Here is a 23,524-nt window from a genome sequence, read left to right on the forward strand (position 1 = left end):
TGCTTGTATTTTTCTGGAAGGTGCTGCATAAGAGCCTCTAGTTCGTCATAGTGTGCTCTATCATATCGCGCAAGCAGTGCTTGTGTGTTTGCAATGCGCCACATGTTTGCAGCTTGGGAGGCGGTGCGTTTACCAGACGCGTCCAGAAGTTTAGATTCTTTGTCTGGCGGTGGGGCATCTCCTGAGGATTGGGAGTTAGCCCGCTTTCTAGCTGTGGAGACAACTAGGGAATCTAGGGGAGCAGGGCCCTTGATGTAAGCAGGGTCTGTGGGTGCCGCCTTATACTTCTTCTCTATTCTAGGGTTCAGTACTCTGGCTCTGACAGGGTCTTTGAACACCTCTGTAGCGTGCTTGGTGACACCCTTAAGCATGGGTAAAATGGAAGTGGATTTGTCTTGTATATCAAATGTATCCAGTAGGAAGTCTTCTTCTACTGGTTCACTGTGCATGTCCACCCCATGGTAGTGTGCTGCTCTCTGCACTAAATGGTGAAACCCTAAGGAGTCCTCTGGAGGAGACGGTCTTGATGGGTATAAGTCGTCCTGAGGTACATTGGGTATATCAGGGTTATTGTAATCCTCCCATGGATCTGGGGTCCCTGGTGGAGTGGGATCCATTGGGGTGTCCGCCGGGTAATTGTCCGGATCCCCATCATCCGGATCTGGGGATGGGGTCGGATCGTAGTGAGGTACAGGTGGCGGAGACCTGTGAGGTGGAGGTGGTGGAGGAGGTGGAGGGGGTAGGGGAGGCGGTAGTGGGGAGGGCACTCTGAGGGGAGAAGTAGCAGAGTCCTTCCTTTTGGGTGGAGGAGGAGGAGCCGGAGCATCAAGGCGTCTTTTCTTGGTAGTTAAAGTCAAAAGCCCAGTCTTAGGATCTTTGGACAAAGTCTTTTGTAAAGGGTCTGGTGTAAACAGAGCCAATGGTGTCGAGTCGTCTGTCGGCACCGGTGATTTCGGAACCGGGGGTTTCGATGGTCTGTGTGCGCCATGCTTTTTTGAGGTCTCCGGGTGTTTCGGCGTCGAATGATGTTTCGGCGCCGGAGCATCGGTGCCGACAGATTTGTGTTTGTGTTTGGTCGGCACCGAGTGTCCAGGCTTCGGCACCGGTGGTTTCGGAGTCGAGCTGGATTTTGTAGTCTTCGGTGCCGGATGCTGTTTTTCGGCACCGGGTGTCGGCTGGCTCGATCCCGAGCTGCCATGAGACTTTGGGAGCTTCGACACCGGGCCCGAAGGTGGGGTGATCGAAGTTTTGGTTTTGGTTTTGCCCAGGCCGGCAGGCGAGGGAGTAACCTGAGTCTCTTTGGTTTTCGGCTTGGGGGTAGGAGGGGGCATATTACTCACGGCCCGCTGCGCTGGTGTAATGTCCTCCACGTCGGAGTCGTCGGCCTCGGAAGCGCTGACGACGTCTTCCTCCTGTTCGGTGTGTGTTTGCCCCGAAGCTTCGGCGTCGTCTCCGAAGATGTCCGGTGGAGCTGCGGAGGATGAGTGCGCCATGGTGCGTCGAGCTCTTCGATCTCGGATGGTCTTCTTCGATCGAAAAGACTTGCAGGCGGGGCAGTCTCTAGCCTCGTGTTCCGGAGAGAGGCAAAGGTTACACACCTGATGGAGGTCGGTGTGGGGAAATTTAGACCCACATTTTGGGCACTTTTTGAACGGAGTCCTTTCCATCGGCCGGGACCGGAGTCGCGGAGGGCCCGAAGGCCGGTGTCGATGAACGGGATGGAGAAAGTGCCGCTTCGAGAGATGATGAAGGAACTCGAAGAATCGAGGATTTTCCGTCGAGGCTGGAACCGTAGAAGTTCGAAGCCGGAGCACGAAGTATCACATCCGAGCCCGATGGCGGAAAAAAACAATCTGAGGATGGAGCCGAAGCCCATGCGCAGTACGGACCGAAGGAGGAGTCACCAAACTCGTGACTTCCAAAGACTGTCCAAGAAGAAAAACAAACTGCAAACATCCGGGCCCAACACCAGATGGCGATCTATGCTAAGTGTACAATCTGCAGCTCATATGCCTCGAACATATACCTTTTATGCTTTAACAAATGTATTAGTCAAAAATATAAAGTTATTTTACCCGACTAACACAGAGAGTTATGCTTCCTGAAATTAGCTTTATTGTGAGCAAACATCCAAATGTAACACAATCATTTAAATTGGCAAATCGTGTGTTGATACACAATGAAAAACTGTCACAGAATTTAGCTAACCTTCATTTTTTTTCGGATATTGTAGCTTGCACAACTCTGAGTGACCACGAGCAACTATTTTAGATTCTCAAGTCAATGGAAGCCGAAAAAAAGGATACGACGGTTGAGTAGTGAATCTGTGGTCTACTTCCTTGCCTAGAACGAAACCTTATGCCACAGTTCACACAGCATCATCAGTGTCCATTGTTAATCAGCAAGCATAGAGTAGGTACCAGGTGCTTTTGCACCTGAGCTCTTACGTCATAGCCCGGGACAATAATATCCAAACTAATGTACACGGTAAGAGCCTTCACTTTGGACCAGGTAACTCAGACATGGGACTGGGCGGCGACGGACAGAGCAAGACAAACACCTTTCGTGAATGGGTAGAGGCTTAGGGCACATTCGGTTTGCAAGCTTCTTTGCAATCCAAACCAGTATGAAGTTTGCAGGGAGGAACTGAGGGTTAAAATGTAGCATTTTTTATATTGCCTTGGCAAAGATCTCTTCTGTGCTCACCTGAAATTGGGACTAGTTTCTCTCGCTCCTTTGACTTTATTCAGACTAACCCACAGTTACTTTTACATTGGCTGACCAACCCAACTCCACCCCAAAAGCTAAAATAAAAAATCCCCCAAAAAAAAATCTAAGTAGCATCATTAACTCAAATTTAAAATATACCACTTGGAAATTCAAGATTTTATCGAAAAGTCATTTCCCCACGCAAACAATCCCATTGGGAGTCGCCGACCCATCGGAGGTGTGTATTCCTTGCAGTACTATGACAGCTATGCCCCCTTGGCTTCTAATAGTGCCATTCTTTCGCGGACAGTTACTAATTAGCAGCTAGTTGTGTAAAAAAAAGGAGGCTTGCTGCCGGATAGCTGCAATAACCTAGTATAATTATATAAGTAATACACACGTTTCTAAGACACATGTCAAAAGGAGCCAAAATCATGTACTCACAGAGTTTCCAGATTGTCCAAGCCATCAAAGCAGTGTTTCCCGATACTTCGGATTTTATTGTTGTGGAGATGCCTAAAGTACAAAGATATCCATTAGTAACTTCACCATGCATTAGGTACTAAGAGTTAATATTGTAATATAGCTACTGAAAGTCACTGCTGTATAAAGCCTATTGTCTACTATGAGTGTTTTAAAAGCTTATTACATTGTTTAAGTTTTCATTTTGTCCTGTTCTGTTATAAGAAGATGCAAAAGACTGGTGGGTGCCATCAGTCCGAAGCTATATTCTGACTGATGGGCCTTCAAGCTATGGCGATGGGCTTCTGTGAAGGCGCATCATAAGAGGAGCCAGACCTTTAAAGGAGAATGAGGTTTCTGTGAGGAAGGCACTTTGATCTGAATAAGGTGATCACATTATATATAGTCTGTTGATCCATGTTGAGATGGAGGACAAACTGCTTGTGACAGTGTCAGTTATTCCCTTCATTATCAGCTACACATGGCTGGATCCCGATGAGCTGCAAGAATAGACTTTTCCTTTCCCTCAAAGACAAAAAAACTCATCAGGAGCCTCTAGTACTGCTGCAAAGAACAAAACGACAAGCCATACGCAGCTACCATAAACTCCACAGAGAGAAACACTAGCAGATTCAAGCAGAATAGAGTAGCCAATCGGCACAGTTAAGTACCAAACCGGGAGCAAATCATATTACCAACAGGTCAAGAGGACTGTAACAGAAAGACCAACACTCATGTAGTCCTAAAACACTAGACCAGCATACAACCATGGCTATAAAAAATACAGAAACACCCACTGGGCAACAGACATTAATACCCAAATCAGCCGATAACAGTAGTCACAAAACCAGCATGCAAATAAGCCTCAATAACAAACAGAAAGAATAGCACCGCAGCAGGCTCAAAAGCCCATGCAAGCATGTAGACAGACAGAAAGACTATCATGCTGGAGGCCTAAGTCAAAGCGTGTGATTAGAGATCACACAACACAAAACTAAATACATACCAAAATGCCCGATGCCATTTACAAGCTTAGTGTTAAAATCCATCTACAGTGACTTCTCTGATGACCAAACTCTCAAGAACCATCAATGACCATGTAGGAAGGTGGAATCTGACTGCATGGTTACCCCCACTTTTTTCCTGGTGTTTTGCTGGTTTTCGACTTAGTCTGACTGGGATCCTGCTAATCAGGACCCCAGTCTATCTGCTTTCTCCCTACATTTGTTGTTCATGTACTTTAGGTACACTCCAGATTGGATTCTGGGGTACCCATATCAGTCCCTGGTATATGGTATACTATGTACTCAGGGCATAGGTACCCCAGAGGCCTCTCAGGGGCTGCAGCATGTATTATGCCGCCCCTGGGAGACAATTCAAAATGACACAACAGGTCTGCTACAGCAGCCTGTGTAAGGTGGTGCATGCACCCCTTGGATATCTATCCTTATCACTGCACATATAAACCTATCAGTCACCCCTATGGCAGGCATGATCAATCCCGAAGGCAGGGTGCAGGGTTTTATGTGAGAGGGTGCTCCTGCATGAGCAGAGCCCCTCTGCAGCCTTCAGAACCTCTATTCCGGGGTTGTTTGTGATGCAGCCAACCATATATACTTAAGTGCATTATAACCTCGTGGTAAATGCTAACTTTAAAACAGCTGCATGGAATCATGTGTTTGAAGTCAAACACCTTGGAATCATACCTCCACACCAGTAACTGGTGTGAGAGGTATGATTCCACCCTACTAGAGGGCGAAATATGACAACACCGGTACAACAGGTACCAGCATCACAGTCCCTGGCATCACAAAATGGATGCTGCCAGCCACAGACACGAGTCTGCCCCTCTGCTGCTGGACGAAACTCCGGCGGGGGAAGGCTGGACAATAGGTTTCCTGTCACAGGGAGGTGTGACCACCTCCCAGACAGGCTTTATTAAATTGGGGCTGTGTGGGTGCACTCTGATATTGCTTTGATGTCTGCACTGGGGGCACATTTTGTGTCCCTGTGCATAGTCCAGCTCAAACCGGTTGCAGGAGCCATTTGCTCCTGCTCTGGCGCGAAACTGGACAAAGGACATGGGTGTAGCCACCCCTCTGTCCTGACCCTCCCATAGGTGGATCCCCAGAGTTTGTCCCACCCCTTCCTTGGGTATAAAGTAGGAACCCCTGACTACAGGACTTTAGATTTACCTGGACGAAACTCTGCTACAGAAACTAAGTACTTCGACTATCTACACTACACTAGATGACTGAAGAATCTCCCTTGGAGTAAAAGAGTTAATCTCCTGCAAGGCAGGCACCTGAAACGCATCTGACCTGTTTGCAACTACGCAGCTCCTGAAGGACTCTGAAGATTTATGCAACATAGGAGGTGGGTTCCCGTGGTCTCTGAGGTTGATCTGTGCTCTCAGCAATTCTGAGACCCGCATCCCTCGTGGGAACCGTGCAACTCGAACCCCTGGGCACCATGTACATTTGCAGCAGCATATGCTTTTTGGTGATCCCTGAGGCTGTGCTTTGGGCTACTTGTAGTCCAGAGCCATATTTCCACTGAAGTTTTCCGGCCTACACTCCACGAGTGTTCCATGGCTGCTCTACATAGCTACCACTAGGATAGCTTTCAATAAAGGTTGTCTTAAACCTAATCATCAATAAGGGTTGTTTGGACTGGTGCAAGGTGCCCACTTTAACTAGTGGACAGCATATACCAGGCCAACTTCTCACAGACCATATATCACAGAACTATGCCTTTAACTAGGGGCTCTAGTCATTCCTCCCTTATTATTGACTAATGTAAAGCCAACAGTGTTCCTAAGATTCTGTAAAGAAAACAGCTATGAAGGGAACACCAATGATAGACTTTAACGAAGCAGAAGATTGACTGAAGGAAGGGCCAGAGTCAAGACAGAGAAGCGTTATTATGCGAAATCCCTTTAGCACTTGTACACTGAGAAGATGTACACCAATACACAGAAGAGGTAACAAGTGGTATCAGCAGAGCAGGTGTTATCCACACTTTACAGGGCATCTTACCCTGCTGCCACTGCCCTTTCTGGGTTGTATGGTACTGAAGCTGGAGTAATACTTTTCATTATAGAAATGCCAACATATTTGGCACTACTTGGGTGTGGCAGTCAGAGGAAGTAGAACAAGATTACTGCAGGTTGCAAAGGAAGGTGAAGTGCAGTATCCGATAGGAGCAAGGGGCCAGGAGTGAAGGGTCAAATGTGCAAGGATCGAAGGGAGGGAGTAACGGGGAAGCAACACAGAATCCACAAGCGTAGCAAGTATCACAGAGTCTAGGAGTAGGGATAAAGGCATAAAAAACGGCATGATTAAGAGTTAGGGGCACTGCATGTGGGCGGAGTAGTGCAGGGTGTTGTACCCCGCTCTGCCAATGGAAAAACAGGGTCCAAGGAGAGCAGCGTTCAGTTCAAGGGAAGCACCACAGACTGTGGGGATAGAAATGCAAAGTCAGGGAGGTGGGGGTAGTTAGGGTAACAGCGCAGAGTCCAAAAGCAGCCTTTTGCATCTGACGGGTGCAGCACAAGATTCAAGGGGGAGCAGTATAGTATGTGTGGAAGTAGTGCAGAGTGAAGGGATAGGAGCATTGGAGGGTTCAAAATCAGGGCCAGATCCAAATTTGTAGGGTTTAGGGTCATCACATCCACGATGCTTTGCAGCGTAGCTAAATATATATATTTTTTTTTAAATAATAAACCAAAGCCTTTGATGCAGCCGTCTGCGTCATTCTGTAGGGACCTGCATGCTTGTGACTACAAATTGATTCTTTTTCTTTTTAGTTACCCATCAGAGTAGGAGCGTTAACTTAAATGAAAATAAAACTGGCAACAGCCTTTATTTTTTTTTTTAAAGAAAAAAAAGGCAAGGTGAGCAGAAGCAACACAGGGAGCTCGTGTGGAACGGCAAATGACGGCTGATTAGCCAGCAACCGGTCCCAGGATGCTTGTTTCCGGTCCAGGGAAGACATGGCTTGGCAGTTCGGGCCGGACTGTTCCCATGAGGCACAGGGTCAGACTGATTTGCATACGGCCATGTCTGAACTGGGGTGGCAGAGTGGGCTAAAGAACGGTGATGGATTAAACCCAGATCAGTTGACTGGGGGTGAGTGCTTGCAATGTTCAACACTCCATCCATCATCCCCTTTGGTTTTGCTTTGTTCGCCCTAAGTTGGCAGGATATGCCCAGACGTGGGTCCCTTGCTTACTTTGCCACTGGATTCAAGCTAGCCTGGCTGATGACGGCTGATTAGCCAGAAACCGGTCCCAGGATGCTTATTTCCGGTCCAGGGAAGACATGGCTTGGCAGTTCGGGCTGGACTGTTCCCATGATGCACTGGGTCAGACTGATATTTGCATACGGCCATGTCTGAACTGGGGTGGCGGAGTGAGCTAAAGAATGATGATGGAGTAAACCCAGATCAGTTGACTGGGGGCGAGTGCTTGCAATGTTCAACACTCCGTCCATCATTTCCTTTGGTTTTGCTTTGAACGGCAAAGCAACACAGACGGTAGGGAGCAAATGGGGAAGGAATGGGGGACAAAAAGCAACAGTGGAGGGCGGGAGTGAAAGCAACCCGGAGAGCGCAAATGGGGGGAAGTAACGGTGAGAAGCACATGGGAACGCGCAAGAGGAAGGAGGATGGGAAGAAGCAGTCGAGCAACAGAGAACAGAGGAAGAGAGGCACACAAAGGAGACTCTCAAAAACACATGCCCTCTAATGGAAGGTAGAACACAAAATAAAACAGTAGTGCCTGAAAAGAAAGCAGTGGAAGCAGTGATGCCAGCTAAACAATGAGATGGTAAAGAGACAATGCTCAATGGGAGGGAGAAATACAGGATTGACAAGCTGGGTCACCAATAATAAGCAGGCAAATGATAGAGAAAAGGAAAACCAACCATTTGTACACAATGGGCGTGAGCTAAGCCTCTCTATGTTCTTGGCTGCAACAGACAGCGCATGCGCTGTCTAGATGGCACGAACTGAAATAAGATAGGTTGTACAGTGCTGTTTTTCTGAATTTTTAACTTTATGCAAAATGCATTTTGAAATTTCTTCCTCCATTTTAAGCTTTTTAGTTTCTACAGTATGCTACCCATTTTGTTGGCTTTGCAGCCTGCCAATTATAGGCGCCTCTACACTCAGTTCAATGTTTGGCTGCAACCTGCTGTGATGTCATGCATGCTTACATGGAAACACAAAAAATACACTTAAAAAAGCTTCTCGGTGTTCTGAGGCAAGCACAGCTATGGTGAAACTGCACAGAATACAATGTTCGGTCTAGGCCATTTAAAGACTGGGCGTTCGAGCTCTTTCCAAGTGTGTCCAATGATTAAAGAAGGTAAATAAAATGCGAGATGCTGAACCCTTTAATCCAGGATCACACGGTGTGGTGAAGGGGAATAGACGAAATCAGTGATCAGACCAGTCCCCCCCCCCACGTCTTTTACAATGCATGCATCTGCGTCATGCTAAGTAGCAACGCCATTCATGGCTTTTTTGGGTGGTTTTCCCTCCTAGGACCATAGGTTTGCGTCTATGAAGTGTCTTGCTGACAGACTAAAATGTGTTTCCCCCTTTGTGGCTGCCTGACACGATTTAGCGCTGTTTAATGTTTCACGTGTAGCAGAAGCGGGGCATTAACCCAGGCTCTCGTGATTATAAAAGCAGCGAGTGGCGGGCAGCCTGCTGTACGTCATGGATGCCGTGACACGTTTATGGGCAGCAAGCTGCAGCTATTCCAAGTTCACATCCAGCCTCGGCACAATCACCGCCTCTTCGTTTATTATTCCTGCGCAGCCTCCTCGCCCCCGGCCGCTGCAGGCACACGGGGTACAAAGCCCTCATTGACACGGGCTGGTAACTATGACGAATGGCGTCGCTGGGCACTGGCCATGGCCACATTCCGCAGCAGTGACCCTTAGCAGATAGCCTGCTTTCCACCGAGGAAAAGATCATTAGAACCCCCGGTTTCCATTTTTCTTCCTTTGCTGCATGAAAAATTGCAAGCCCGGCTTCTGGGAAGAGAGCAACTGTTCTCAAGGTCACAGGATCGGATTCATCAATCTCCCCGCTCCGGGAAGCGCGCCTGCTGCATGGGGATGAGGAGCCGCCGCAGGTAGCGCGCGAGCTGGGGAGAGAAGGCTCGCGCTCGGCTCGCGCGCCTCAGCAAGCACTCAAGTGCACCCTGGGAACTAAGGGCCAGCAGAAGAGGAGGTGAAAGGATGCAAACACGGGAATTAAAGTCATGCTACGAAGCAACAGGCCTTGGACAAACCTTCTCCCACTAAAATGGCCACTCTGGATCCCCTCCTGGTTTTAAACAGCAAAAAGCCCCCCAAAATATCTTGCCCGATTCATACGAATGGAGAAGGCAGATTTATCCGTTTATTCGCGAATATTCCATTCCATTCAATAAAGAGCTTATTTTGTGGGCTCAATCTCCTATTCGCTCCAGGTCTCTACCGACTGCTGCGTACAGCACTGGTTTCTCATAAGAAACATTACTAAAAATCTGGGCTGGAGTCAGGTGTACACGAGGGTGGATGGCGTCCACCCACTCTTTTCACAGGGTGGACGCCGTCCACCCTGCCAAGAAGTTGAGCCCCACTAAATAATGTGCTGAACTCGTCCCGGTGTTAGTTTGAGGCACTGGGATTCATTCAGCAGCGCCTGCTCGTTATTTGCTTTCCGTCCGAGCAGCAACGTGCAGAGGAGGAGGGGGGGGGGGGGGGGGGGGGTTGTAATTTGAGACACCAGCTGGGCCATAACAAAGGCCTAACTTCAGGGCCCATTTGGCCTTCTTTGTCCGAGTATCCAGGTTAGGGGCTGCCTGTAGCCTCACACCTGGATGTAAATACAAAGGAAGGGAAACAAAAGAAGCATCTTCTTAACACTCCAAAGGGGCATAAGAGAGGCATCATTTTGACTCTGTTCGGAATAGATATTCATGCACCGCAGGAAGGTCCGATGCGCCTCTCTGTCATAGTGCAAAATAACAATTTAAATACCAGTATTTATTATTTGTTTTACAGCGCTATTCATGCCAATGTAGGGTGCCAGATCACTTTACTGCAAACATACATATTATAAGGTCAATAAAACACACAAGTTTGTAAATAATTGTACAGGATGTGTTACATAAGACAGTGAGGGTTACTGGGTGTAGGAGTCACATATCCTTCAAAGCTCACTGTGCTATACTAGAAGGATTACAATACAACTGCAGGAAACAAAAGGATCTCTGTGTTCAAAGCAGTAACCTACTTACCTAGCTACAAAAAATAAAATCTGCCATCTGCATATTACATGATGTGCTTTGCAGGAGGCGCATTAACCCTGTATGCTACTTCAAGTCAAAACTACGACTAGACAAAAACAGATCTTTCCATCAAATGAGTTAACCACCAGGCAGCTAAAGCAATCACATCTACATGGAAATGTGCTGCACATGGAATATTACGCCTGGTGGGGTAGGCTGGCAGGCGAGTTAGTTTGTCAATCCTTGGGTAAAGGAATCTGTCAAGCGCCGTGAAGTCACTTCCTGTGCTGTCACTTCCTGCAATGCCACTCACCGTGATGTCACTTCCTGGGATACTACCCAACATGAAGAGTCCCCCCCACTTCTTTTTTTAGGACTTGTGCCCTGACTAAAATGCGTTTCACGCAGAATTACAGCCACAGTGCTCGATTTGCAGAGAACAGTACAGAGAAGCGTAGGTTCCTGGCTGGTGGGAATGGCCAGGATTCTGAGGACATAGGTTTGTGAAATAGTGGCATTAGGTAAGAAAATGAATCGTATGAGTACAGAGACCATGCATCAGTGAGAAAAAGAACAAACAGAACTTGTGATGCACGTGCACATTCTGACACCATGTCACAGTTCGCCAACTAGGCTCTCGTGCCTACCATCAGGGGGTCAACATATGGGACTCCCCCTCCACCCCACCCTGGCCTATTGGTCAGTATGCTGCAGTTCCTTTTAAACCCGAGTATGCCAGGCTTTGTGACAACAGAGTTATATTGCTCCCAAAGGCTACGTTCGCCAGAAGCCTTGACCTGGTGGCCTAGCCCAGGAATGATGTCTAGTTTCTTAGTAAGCCTTTCAGGTTTTATGCTAGATTTTGTGGCAGCCTGTAATCTTTTCCTGCCAAGGATTCAATTCCTAGAAATCCCCGCTCTCTGCTTCATCCTCATCTTTCCAGGCAAAGGATGGGAGGAGGAATCAGCACACCTGTGACTGGCAGGTGCTAGCATGTTCACCCCTGAGGCATGTGCTTATTACTGAACTTTTTTTAAAGCCTCTGTTTGCTTCAGTCCAGCGCTGGTCATCATAAAACTGCTCTTTTTGCTGACCACCTGTTTCCAGATATTTCCGATTCTTGAGCTATAGAAATCCCTGTTTTCTGAACCTGCGCTGTTAACAGTGCAGCCTTGTTCTATGTACCGGAACTGTTGTTGCAATATAGCCTTGTTTCCTGAACTTGCACTATTTCATAGTGTCCTTGTTTCCAGAGCAAGCGCTATTCTGCAGTTTTTCCGGATTCTAGCGCTAACTTCATTCGACGTTTCATCCCAGCCTTTCTCTTCTGTAGTTTCCCTTTCTGCAGTCTTTTTCTTTATGTGCTTCCTTAATTCTCCCTGCGTTGCCTTCCTATCCCTGCTGCTTTTGTTCCAAGTTGCCTAGTGTGATACCTTTGCTAGTTTTCGGCTTAGCGTTGCATATATTTTAATTTCTGTTCTGCTCAGTACTATTCATTTTAACTCCTGGTCTACTGTGACTGTGTACTTAGTACTCCAAAGTTGCAGTCATTGCCTTATGTTTACCTGTGTTACTGCCAGGATTTGTGGGCATAGTTCACAACTTAGGAGGTGTTATTCATCACTGTGAGTATTGTCTTTACGTTATCTCTTTATACCAATACTGTAGGTATCATTTCTCCAGACCCAGCTTATACATTTTTTTCTATATTGGGATATTTGCAGTCAATGTCTTTAAAAACAATTGTGGGTGAGGAACTTACTGACATTCACTCTTTCAATGTGGAGTTCCCAAGTGCTTTAACCCACATCCCCTTTCCTATCAATATTGCTATCTGCAGAGCTAAACTTGTAGAAAAATAAGCTCCAGGGCTCTCGTCAGGAGGCCACTGAAGCTTGCACCAGACATTGCCCCTGCCATGCTGCTAAAGAGATTAACAACACAACTTCTAACCATCGCACTCCTACAAGTGTGACAATTCGGACTATTCCAGACCCCCAAAGTTATAAGAACGGCTTGGCGGGCAAGTAATAGTAATTTGAAATGTGTACCGAATTAATAATTGACTGTTGTTGTGGTCATCTCTAAATTAGCCAGTCAGCGCCACCTTAAGCACTGGTTATCCATATGTCTTGCACAACCTGGGTGTTCGCTATTCTGAATCCTAGATTGCCCGATGAGGGCCTGTTTTCTATGAGCTTAGTCTTTCATTGTTATATTGTGCAGTTTCCCCATGGTATACATGTTATTGTCTGAGACCTGTGTGATCTTGGTAGCTCTGTAACAAATATTCTCTTCCCTAATTTACCAGACTCTTGACACACCAGTGAAATAGCAGGCTATTAATCTCTGCTGATGGTGTTAATGTGGCAGTGTTTGACAAAGTATACTTTCTTCTGAAAAAAGTTTAGTACATCTTTGTGGATGTTTATATTTATTCTCTTTAAACCAACAGTAGTATCAAACCTAGTCCATATTTCTTTTATGTTCACAAAGAAAGACCAATACAATACCTTCAAGAATATATATATTGTGATAGAAGATAATCTTTAACTCTTTTTAGGTCTTGCCTATAACTCAAGCAACTGCAATTATTCAACAAGGGATAACCAAATTATGCGGCATAGTTTACTAACTTATGTGTCAATAAAAAGGCAAATTATGTGGTTCAATGAGACATTTTGTGATAGTATTAATTCATTATTTTGTCTTTTTTACATGAATAAACTGCCTGAATAAAGGTGTCACCTCACTAGTTACAGATAAGCACCAGAAAAGAGCAAAAAGTAACATTTTGCAACGGGCTATCCACTACGTATCAGTACATCTGTGGAACTTGGAATACCTTGAAACTGGTGTAATGTCACAATGGGTCAGTAACACCAGTGGATATCTGTTCTCCATTTTCTACTCTCACGATAGCTGCTTTTCTGTTCAAATAATGTTTACTCAAATATGTTAGGGGATAGCTGATAGCTGTATTCTAAGATGCACCTTAAATGGGCCCACACAGGATGCCACATTGTGGGAGCACAGAGGTCTAATTTAGAAGGGGAGTATTCTACCTCGCAGTGCAAAAGAAAGCACAGGGTTCTTTACATTTTCCCTGGTTAATTCTAGATGAACTAATGGGAGAAAGGGTGGTTTTGATTCCATTTATAACTTAAGCTTAAAGACACCAATTCTTATGCTTCCAACAACGAACAGAGGAAAAAGCCAACACACTCATTATCTTGTATTGATCACAGAGATGGCCATAATCCCATAAATCTTTTTTTAAAGATATATTTAGGATTTATATAAGTACATATAGGGGCCTGTACAGTGCAGGGCTAGCTATAAAGCATGAACGAGGAACAACATATATGCACATGAGATTGTCAGAGAATAAATTATGAATGAAGAGAAGGAGGGGCTGAAAACACTACATGGGGAGGGTACGTGGGGCTGCCCCGCTGTCGGGTGGGAGTTGTTGCGTATGCGATCCACATCCAGTAATCATGGAAAGAATCACAGGTAAACTAGCTGGTGAGGCAATAGAGGTGAACACCATTAGAGAATTCCTGTAAAAGAAAATCAACAACTTGTGACACCTAGATTGTAACACTTACAGGACAACAAGACTCGAAAGGTTTGCAAAGGCAAAGTCTGGTATGTGTGCAATTTTGTTGAGAGCCAATGTCAACGCTTGCAGGGATGGCAAATTGCCAAGCGGGCGAACGGGCACTTCGGTCAAGCTGTTATCATCGAGCCATAGGTACCGCAAGTGAACCAAGCCTTCAAAACTGTCTTCTGGGACGGTGACAATATGGTTGGCATCCAGTCGCCTGTTGGGAGAGAACAACACAAACTGCATTAAATTTAGACAACTGAGATGAAAACAAAACAAACCAATAAATGACATCGCATGATACTAGCGTATTTCTTTTCAAAATTCGGGGGCAAATATATCTGACTGACTAACTGTACATCTTTGCGCAGACAGTACATTACTCAAGCAGCAACAGAAAGACCCAAGTCCCTCTAAACATGTACTGGTGCCACTAGGAAACCCCCTCGAATTTTTTTTTTAAAAAAACCCTTCCCCTGCTTTAAAAAAAAAAACCTAATTTTGGAGGAGTCACTTTTACTACATAATCTCCTTTTTCTTAAAATTTTGGGTAAGGCTTCTCGATTTGCTTTCTGCAAGCATATGGGGGATCTATATAAAAATATAATAGATATCAAATATTTCCAAAACATTTTTATGGTGGGAAATGGTAGTAAGTATGAGTTTTGAAAATAACCCCTCAGGAAGGAAAGAATTAAGCACAAAAAACAAAATTATAGCATTGGTACAGCATTTTCTTAATTTCAATATTTTAAAAATAAAAACTTTCAAACAAATTAAAACTAAAAAGTATGCGGGTACTCTGGGTCTGGATTCCTTATATAGCCCGAACTGAATCCAGAGCGTCGAAAAAGTATACAATACACTTTTACATCCTGGCACATTGTTTTCCGTGAGCTTACTGTAAAGTTTTAGAATCTTAAGAGTTTAAACAGTCTGACTGAACTAACAGTGACAAACCTTTCTAGGCACACTGTAAAGATACTGCCACAAGATCATAATTGTTATAGAATTTTACTGACAATTTGCAACCAGTTGTTCAGGGGTGCGTATTTATAGAGGCACAGACTTTTTCGCTTAAGCACTCAAGAAATTGGGTCAAACCGTGAAACAATCGGTCCATTTGGGTCGTCTGTTCTAGGCTCTGCTTTCAGGATCAGTAGACTCCGGCATGACAATTCCCTCCCTTAAAGACACACTTTGTCTACCAAGGGAAGAGCTGCTCCGTTGTAACAGGTAGAGAGATGTTTTCCACTCAAGACTGATCTGAGCTCTATGGCTTCTAAAGAAATACCAGCACCGTCTCAGTTACCCCATGCCCAGACAGATATGTAACCCGTACGCATGAACAGCTTCTGACCATGATGAAACCGGCAGATTTCGAGAGAGATAAGCGATGTGTCTGGGAGAACATGAGACTACGACCTCTTTAGAGAATGGACTGAAAAAAAACGCATTTTTTCGTCCACATTCACACGCCCCCATCACATCAAAGGAATGACTTTCCGGTGAGGTAAAAGCACCACTTGTCAACAAAAGTCTCCAGTTCCTCGGAGAGCACACATCTTGAAAGGCGCACCACACCTGCAGTCCGAGTATGGTCGTCTCTATTAGCTCCTTAACTTCTTGCATATTAGCCGAAAGCGCTTAGGTCCGCATCACAATAACTGACATGGTGACAAACTGCCACGTTGCACTCTTCCAAGCAATGTTAAGTTTCAGAAATGTAAAGACACACTCCATAAACACATACTACCCAAAAAATGGAGCCACCTTCTCCTCTCGTATCACCCTCAGTCGCACAATGGGCTTCCCTTAGGGGGCGGGGACTGCTTGAGAGTCATGTGACTACGGAATTAATCTCTGACCACTTAGTGTATAAGTAAGCAGTCTCTTTAGCCTCCTAACCCATCTCAAATCACCCTCAGTCACACAAGGGGCATTAATTAGGGGGCGGGGCTACAAGAATCATGTGGCCGGCGTATTGGTGTGTTTGAAAGGGGGCACACATTTAGCATTATCTAGATTTATTAACTGGTGTGTGTTCCTGATACGAACAAGCATATGCTGAAGTTTTCGTTTGAAACGATTTGAGTCAATACACATCAAAGTTACAATTCGCATCATAATCAAGTTTTCTCCCCTCCCATTCCTGAAAAATGTGCTGTGGTCCATCACTGGGCTCAAAGTCTGTTCACTCCCAGGGACGCCAGCAGGGCTATTAGCCAGAAGATGTTGGTGAAATGACATGAGCGGTTCCTAGTCAGTATACAAGACACTCACGCTGAGTGTGCTCCTAAAGGTCAGAGTTCATCCAGGCACAGACCTTGTACATAATGAACTTGGCTTATGGATTTTCTAACTTTCTTGAAGAAATAATTCTACAGGTCGAGGGGAGGAGAGAAGGTGGCAGCTGCTGCAGAGGAGTTCACTCCAGGCAGCAGGAATCTCAATGCTCCCCGCACCCCACGAAGAGCAGCAAGAGACACCAAAATCAATCTGCTCCATCAATCCTATAGGCACACATTTTCATCAGTAACCAAATAGCTGCACATTCCCTCAATTAACGAAAATCTGTAAATATTCTCCTGTAAGGAATGTCTACATCACTACAGATTACTTCTAGCAATGTCTAAAAATACTATGGTAACCTAAGTTATTTGAAATCTTCCAAGCCATTACAACTAAGTTGTCAAAAAGCTTAAAATCTTCGAGTTTCGATTTTAATTTTGTTTGCAAGCACACGTCAACTTTTTTGTGCCCCAATGCTCCAAGTTCAATTTTGGCATAAATTCTCACATCCTGATTCATATACAAGTAAACTTAGACATGTATGCCGGTGCATGGAACATAATTCTACGGACAATCAGCCAGTATGGTGGGCTGCCCATAGTATTCCGTTTGCAGGTTTGGCCGTAAAACTGTTGCGGCGCTGGGGCATGCAAAATGTCAGTGAATGCCCGAAAGATTTAATGTTATACACAAACATTTTGCAGATATTAAACACAAGAATTGGGATTTGTGTAAAAAGAGAAATCAGTGCCTTTTAAGGGGGTTAGCATCTTAATGATCCATCTGGGTGCAGGGGGAGGGGATGTCGCCACACACACAAACAAGTTTCCCTTGGTTAGAAAGGTAAAACAGGAAACTGATTTGTAAATGTACACTTCAGTCGGTTGTTTTCTATGTGGACAATCTGCTGAGTGCAGAATGGGAGCGAGGATTACAATCTCAGCGATAAACCTGTGGTGCAGAAAGAACATATTAGTTAACGAATGTTTCGTGCAGTTTGAAACAGCGGAGAGACTGTGTGTGGTATACACTGCGGACTATGAACCGACAGAATCAGGCGACGGGCGAACGGCAGAGGAACAGCAGTCTCCTGGGTCTGTCTGACGTACTGTTAAAAAAAAGAGGAAGCTGTGGGTCTTCTAAGGCTAGAACTGGCCTAGCTGGTGATAAGGCAAAGTCAGATGAGCTGGCCCGGAAGACCTGTTTGCAGGCAATATGGGCAGATGTCTTAAAGGTTGGTGCATTACTACTGTAAGAACTGAATCGGATGCGTGGTGACGAGTGGCTAGGGCTAGAGTGCCAGGAACATGTAGGTATTATTAAGCAGGTTTTACGAAAACACATGCACACAAACAAACCCCCCTCTCCCCACTCTCTCCCACGTTTCACCCTCTGCCTCCCTCTCCCTCGCCTCTCTCCCGCTCGAGGCCTTAGCCTTTATTCCATTAAAATGCACCTTTCACGGTTTCGAATTTCTTTATTGGTTAATTCCGAAAACCCAATTAAAATGCCTTAAATCCTACTAGTTTTGCACAATGTTTTTTGCACAATATGCTTTAAAGTTCACAACTTGCCACGAATTTCCCCTTTGGCGCGCCTCCCAAAAGTAACTAAAATAGTTTGTAGCAGAGACTCGTGAAGCATGATTTGTGGCGCTCCTGGTTCGCCCTGCTGCCAACATACAACCCCTTCCAAAAGCAGCTCTGCCCAGTCCACGCTTTAACGGGTTAACACCACGCTGGTGTACCATTCAAAGACATATGTGCGCATGCACGGATGTACAATGGAGACATAATAAAACAACAATGGTCATCGACAAACTGCAACGAACTTTGTTCCTTGTTAAGTGGCACTTCCAAACCGCAGAGATATCAGAGTCAAATACTCCAGGTGTAGCGATCAGATTAAATGACACGAACCGCTGATAAACCCGTTCAGTTTCATGAGAGAGCTGCAATCTTATCACGTCTGACTTGCTACACCCACTTTGTTAACAGGTGCACAGGAACTTTCGCTCACTCACCACACAGTCGGCTGGCTTTCAAGAGCGGCGCCCAAGTTACTGCTAGAAAGGCTGGGAGAACTGAGCCTGCGCCATCTGTCAGTACGTGGGTCCCAGCGGTGGGCGAGCCACTGAATGTTAGATGTCCGGCTCGGGAATAGGTCTCCTGGGACTCTCGGGCCAAAAGAGAACCAGTGCTTCTGCCGTCCAGGCATCCCTCTTGTGCAGTACCCAGAGGCGTAGCTTAGACAGTCAGATTCAGGGAGGGGGATATCAAATTTCCCACCTAAAACAAGCATTGGCATAGCCAATAGGTCTCGCCTTTGGGACCTTGTAAGTGTTTAGCCATGCAACAGTTGCATAACTAAATACTAATAAGGTCCCAAAAGCGAGACCTACTGGCTATGCCAAGCGGCTGCAAAAGTGATCGCGATTGCGATCAAACATCAAAGCGGCTGTGAGGCCGTGAAAGTGAAAGAAAATCGCGGTAAAGGGTGGCGCCCGCGCACATGCACTGTAGCTCTAGGCTGGCCTGGTAGCACTTTTTGGAGCCCTCTCAATAAGTCTCGTCAGACCAGCGCATGCGCTGGGTCAGGCGAGACCTAAAAGGCAGTGGGTCCTAGGGAGAATGGGTGAGAGGACCGGGGTCCGGATGGCCTGTTCCAATGAGGTGCAGGGTCAGTATCAATTTATATTAGGCGGGTTCTAGGGACGATTTAGAGAGTTTAGTGGACATCTACTCCATTGCAACAATGATGGAGTACTCTGTCCGACTGATTTTGAGTCAGGTGGACTGCAAGATTTATGCTGACACAGTAAAATTGACTTTGTTGGTGCAAATCTTTCTTTGATGGGTTAACAGAGTAGGGCCAGTCAGAGGTAAGCCATCAGACCATCTGTCCAATTTAGAGTGGATGTTCTGAAGGCTTTTTTGTTTTTCTTTACTGCCTGTCACCGCCAAGTATATACTGGCAATTACGGACAGTAAAAAAAGGAAAATTACCCTCACACCATGGGAGGAAACTCCCATGGTGTGGGAGGTCATTAGTTTTTTTATTTTTCAAAACCAAGCTCCTGCTTTGAGAGTTTCTTTTTGAGAAATAAACTTTAGAAAAGTAAGGTGGCCAGCCATCATGTTCGACTGATCAGTCAATCAATTTGTTCTTACATTGATAAAAACTGCCATTACGGAAGTTCCTATCAATGACTAGATCTGTGCGCAACGTTGGCAGCCATCTCTAAATTTGACAGGCAGAGTAAAGGCAGGGTGGCAGATGTGAAGTGCTCACCACCCTATTCCTTTACTTTGTCTGCCAAACCCTAAATCAGGCCCTCTATCTAGTGTGGCACAGTAGGTGAAAAATGATGGTTCAGAATGTCACCCAGAGTGATTGCTAGAGGTTAGACTATGTGCAAGCATTCGTCTTATCACATTTTGGATGTTCGATTGCCAGTAGTGTGTGTGTGTGGAAACCCTAGACTTACACAGCTTTCCAAGCATACCACTACCAATGTTTGTGAATTCTAAAAAGTAATACATTTGCATCCATTTAAGGAGTACTTTGATTGGCCCAGATTTACTACTTTTTTGGATACCCGGTCACGATACATATATATATATATATATATATATATATATATATATATATATATATATATAAGTTCCTGATTAAAAAAAAATGAACAAGTTAAATCCTCTTAGTGAAATCAGGACAAGAAGAAAAAAAGCCAACACAGACATAGCAGACCAAAAGCATGGTTCCGAGATCCAAGTACCAAGCAGAGGAAGCATTTAGCTGGGGGGTGTTGTACCCCCAGACGCTCCTCGAAGCTACGCCACTGGCATTATCACTATTGTCAATCAATCAATAAAAACGTAATTCGGCTTTTGTAGTAAAAACCATAAAAGTTGGAAATTCATCACCGTTACCCATAAAAATTACAAAAGTCAAAAATACAACACCAAACACAAAGTTTACAATAAAATGGGTTAAGAGGTGTACATGTAGACTCCATATCCCGTTCTTCCCATCCCTGTTGATCAATCACATGTTGCTCCAAGCCGTACTGCCACCTTTAAAAAGCTAAAAATATGCCATTCAGTGCTCCCTGAAAGCATTAATAAAAAGGTAAAAGCGGATCGCACTTGTTCAAAATGAGCTTGTTTCAAAATAGGGATTAAAAAAGGACCTCCTAGGCATCTCGTAATTGCTACAAAACATAAAAAAAATGAAGCATGTCCTGTGGAGGCGTAACGTTGCAGAAACAGGGCAACTAGATATCACTACCGTCAAAGCCCTCTGCATGAGGCAGAGGAGAGGCTGGTGAGGTGCTGTTGGCTATTTGCATTTTCAAAATTAAGAACGTTAGGATAATGATTTAATACAAATAGAGATGCACAGTGACAATTAAATTAGACAAAAAGTTCCATTCAAATTCCATGGTTCTCCATTTCTTCACTTTATTTTCTTTAAAATCTGAAATGCATAGTTACAGCGAGAACAACCGAGTTTCGTCCACATAAATGGACTTCTTCAGGGCTGTAATACAATGAATACACTAACACCATCTAGACCAAAATATATACAACCAATTCATAGGGAAAACATGTTTAACAAGCACATGAAACACTCAATAATATTTCAAGGACAGACACAATTATTACTAGTGTTTCATGTCATAGTTTAGTATGTTTGGGTTTTGTGAAAACTATGTGTAAACATGTTTTCCTTATATTTTGGTTGTATGTTTTTTTGTCTATATGGATACAAGGTAAATGTGTGCTTAGGCTCATAAGCTTATTGCACCATTAAGTGGCCAATATTTTCAATCGTGTATTAATTGGTATAAGTAGATGGTGATAACTGGTCTTTTAGCAAATGCTACCACATGATTCCATGTCACGTCATCAAGGACAATGCTTCAGTCACTGGATTCAGGTGTGTGAGTTCTACTGGATCAAATGAAGTGATCTAAGGATCACCTGTATAAAAGGTTTTAGCAGTCACATATGGAGAATTGGGCCTTTGGAGACCGCTAATTAGCCTTTTTACATGTACTAATCCTAGTTTGCGACTCAGTAACCGGTTACCAACTCGCAAAGTAGCGTTTGCGACTCAGTATTAGGAAGGGTGTGTCAAGGGCGTCCCTTCCTAATCACGAGTCACAGGGGGATGTATGAAAGTTTTGAGATTGGAATGACATTGCAAAACATTCATAGGCCACCACCTACTTCAAGTAGGTGCTAAGCCAGTGGCAAATTTGAAAATGGTTAGAAAAATGTTTTTTTAGAGCAGGCATTAGTCGCACGGACCACTGCCTACTCTTAAAAAATGCAACTGAAACGTTTCATTTTTCTGTTTGAAACGCATCCCGTTTCCCTTTAAAGAAAATGGGATGTATTTAAGAAGGAAAAAAAAGTTACTTTATTTAAAAGCAAACACAGACATGGTGATCTGCTGTCCCCAGCAGGCCTCCATCCCTGTGTTTTTAGTGATTCCCAATGGGGCACAAATTGCAACCTACCTCATTAATATTGATGAAGTAGCTCAATTGCGACCCCATTAGGAATAGCTAAATGTGTCTGAGACACATTAGTACATCTCATTTTGCGACTTCCTAATTCTGAATCATAAAAAGTCGCAATTAGGAACTTGCAAAATGAAGTAGTCGTACACGTGGCCCTAAGCTTACAACTACCAGGTAGCGTTAGATTGTTAAATTAAAACTAGGACTAGAGCACTGAGTCTTTCATGAGCATTGTGTTGATTTTATGAAGGGTGACTGTAAATATCTGCATTCATATTAGTACCTGTACATTCAGATATGGGACTACAGAGGGGGTGGGGTAAGCCATTCTTAAAAGGGGATTTCAGATGTGGTGATGGCACCTCAATGGGCGCAGTTAAACCGAGGCACAACCAGAGAAGGCTACAGCATTGACTTGTACAATACCAATTATTTGAAATTCTAATGCAGGCAATAGCAAACACATGAATACAGGGTTCAGGAACTTAAGGGTGTTAGGCCTGTAAGCCTTAAGGTGGTCTTCCCCCAACTTTTTGCCTGCTTCCCTCCACTATTTGCTGTATCTTTTTGTTGACCTTAGGACTCTGAGCACTTTATCACTCCTGACCAGTGTTAAAGTGCATGTGCGTCTCCCCTAATCATGGTAACATTGGTGTACACCTGATTGGTATATTTAGTTTAACTGTAAGTCCCTTGTAAAGTGGTATACCATATAGCCAGAGCCCATAATATAAATGCTACTAGTGGGCCTACAGCACTGGCGGTGCCACCCACATTAGTAGCCTTTCAAACCTGTCTCAGGCACGGCCTGTGTGTGCAGTTTACTGCCTCCTTTGCGCAGAGTGCTGTGCACATAAAAGGCAGGACATGTACTTTAAAGTTTACATGTCCTGGCAGTAAAAAACAACTACATTCGTTTTTCACTGCTGTGAGGCCTACTCCTCTCATAGGCTACATCAGGGATTCCTTAAAACACTTTTGAGTTGTAATTCTTGATCAAACAGATGTAGCTATATCATGTTTCATATCTTTAGTATGGTGGTGATAAATCCTCTTTAGACATTACCATTTTAGAAATGCCACTTTTAGAAAGAAGACATTTCTCTACTCTAACCTTTTCTCAGTGTGCCTGAAGCCTGTCTCCAATACACATCTGGGCTGGGTGACAGCTACACTTTGTGCATTCCCTCTAGACAGCCACAAACACAGGAAGGGCTTGGTGTGACAGATGACTCATTTGCATTCATCTGCATTCTGAGCAAGAAGGGGGAGAGTGGTCTCACACTTTCATCTGAATAGGCTGTGTCCTGCCCGCACCTAAAGGGCTGATAACCCACCACAGATAGGCTGGCAGACAGGATTGGACTGAAAGGGATCCTTGCGCACTTCAGAGAACTCCTTTGAAGTCACCCCTGAATTAAAGGCACTTTTGTGTATATGTACTAGGGCTCTGACCCTACCACATCAGTATACTACTGAACCTGGGAAGAATTCTGCTGGAGTAAAGTGTTGCTGTGCTATAATGATTGCCACTATGCTGTGGTTGACTGTTTCGAGGAACTGCTTCTCTGCTCGGGCTTAGCCGTCCTGTTGCCTGCTGATCATTGCCCTGTTGGGGACAAGAACTGGACCG

General features: G+C 44.8%; 1 protein-coding gene across 1 annotated transcript in view; it reads right to left on the reverse strand.

The window, feature by feature from the left end:
* The window catches only part of LGR4 (leucine rich repeat containing G protein-coupled receptor 4), a 287,978-nt gene that overhangs the window by 64,096 nt on the left and 200,358 nt on the right, over window positions 1-23,524 (reverse strand). Inside the window, exons 5-6 of the mRNA XM_085643635.1 lie at window positions 14,071-14,286; window positions 3,154-3,225 (exon numbers count right to left, since the gene is read on the reverse strand). Of these exons, the coding sequence (XP_085499761.1) occupies window positions 3,154-3,225; window positions 14,071-14,286 (288 nt within the window). The remainder of the gene's footprint in view (window positions 1-3,153; window positions 3,226-14,070; window positions 14,287-23,524) is intronic.

Source organism: Triturus cristatus, chromosome 3_1 (genome assembly GCF_964204655.1).
Source record: "Triturus cristatus chromosome 3_1, aTriCri1.1, whole genome shotgun sequence".
NCBI classification, from domain to species: Eukaryota; Metazoa; Chordata; class Amphibia; order Caudata; family Salamandridae; genus Triturus; species Triturus cristatus.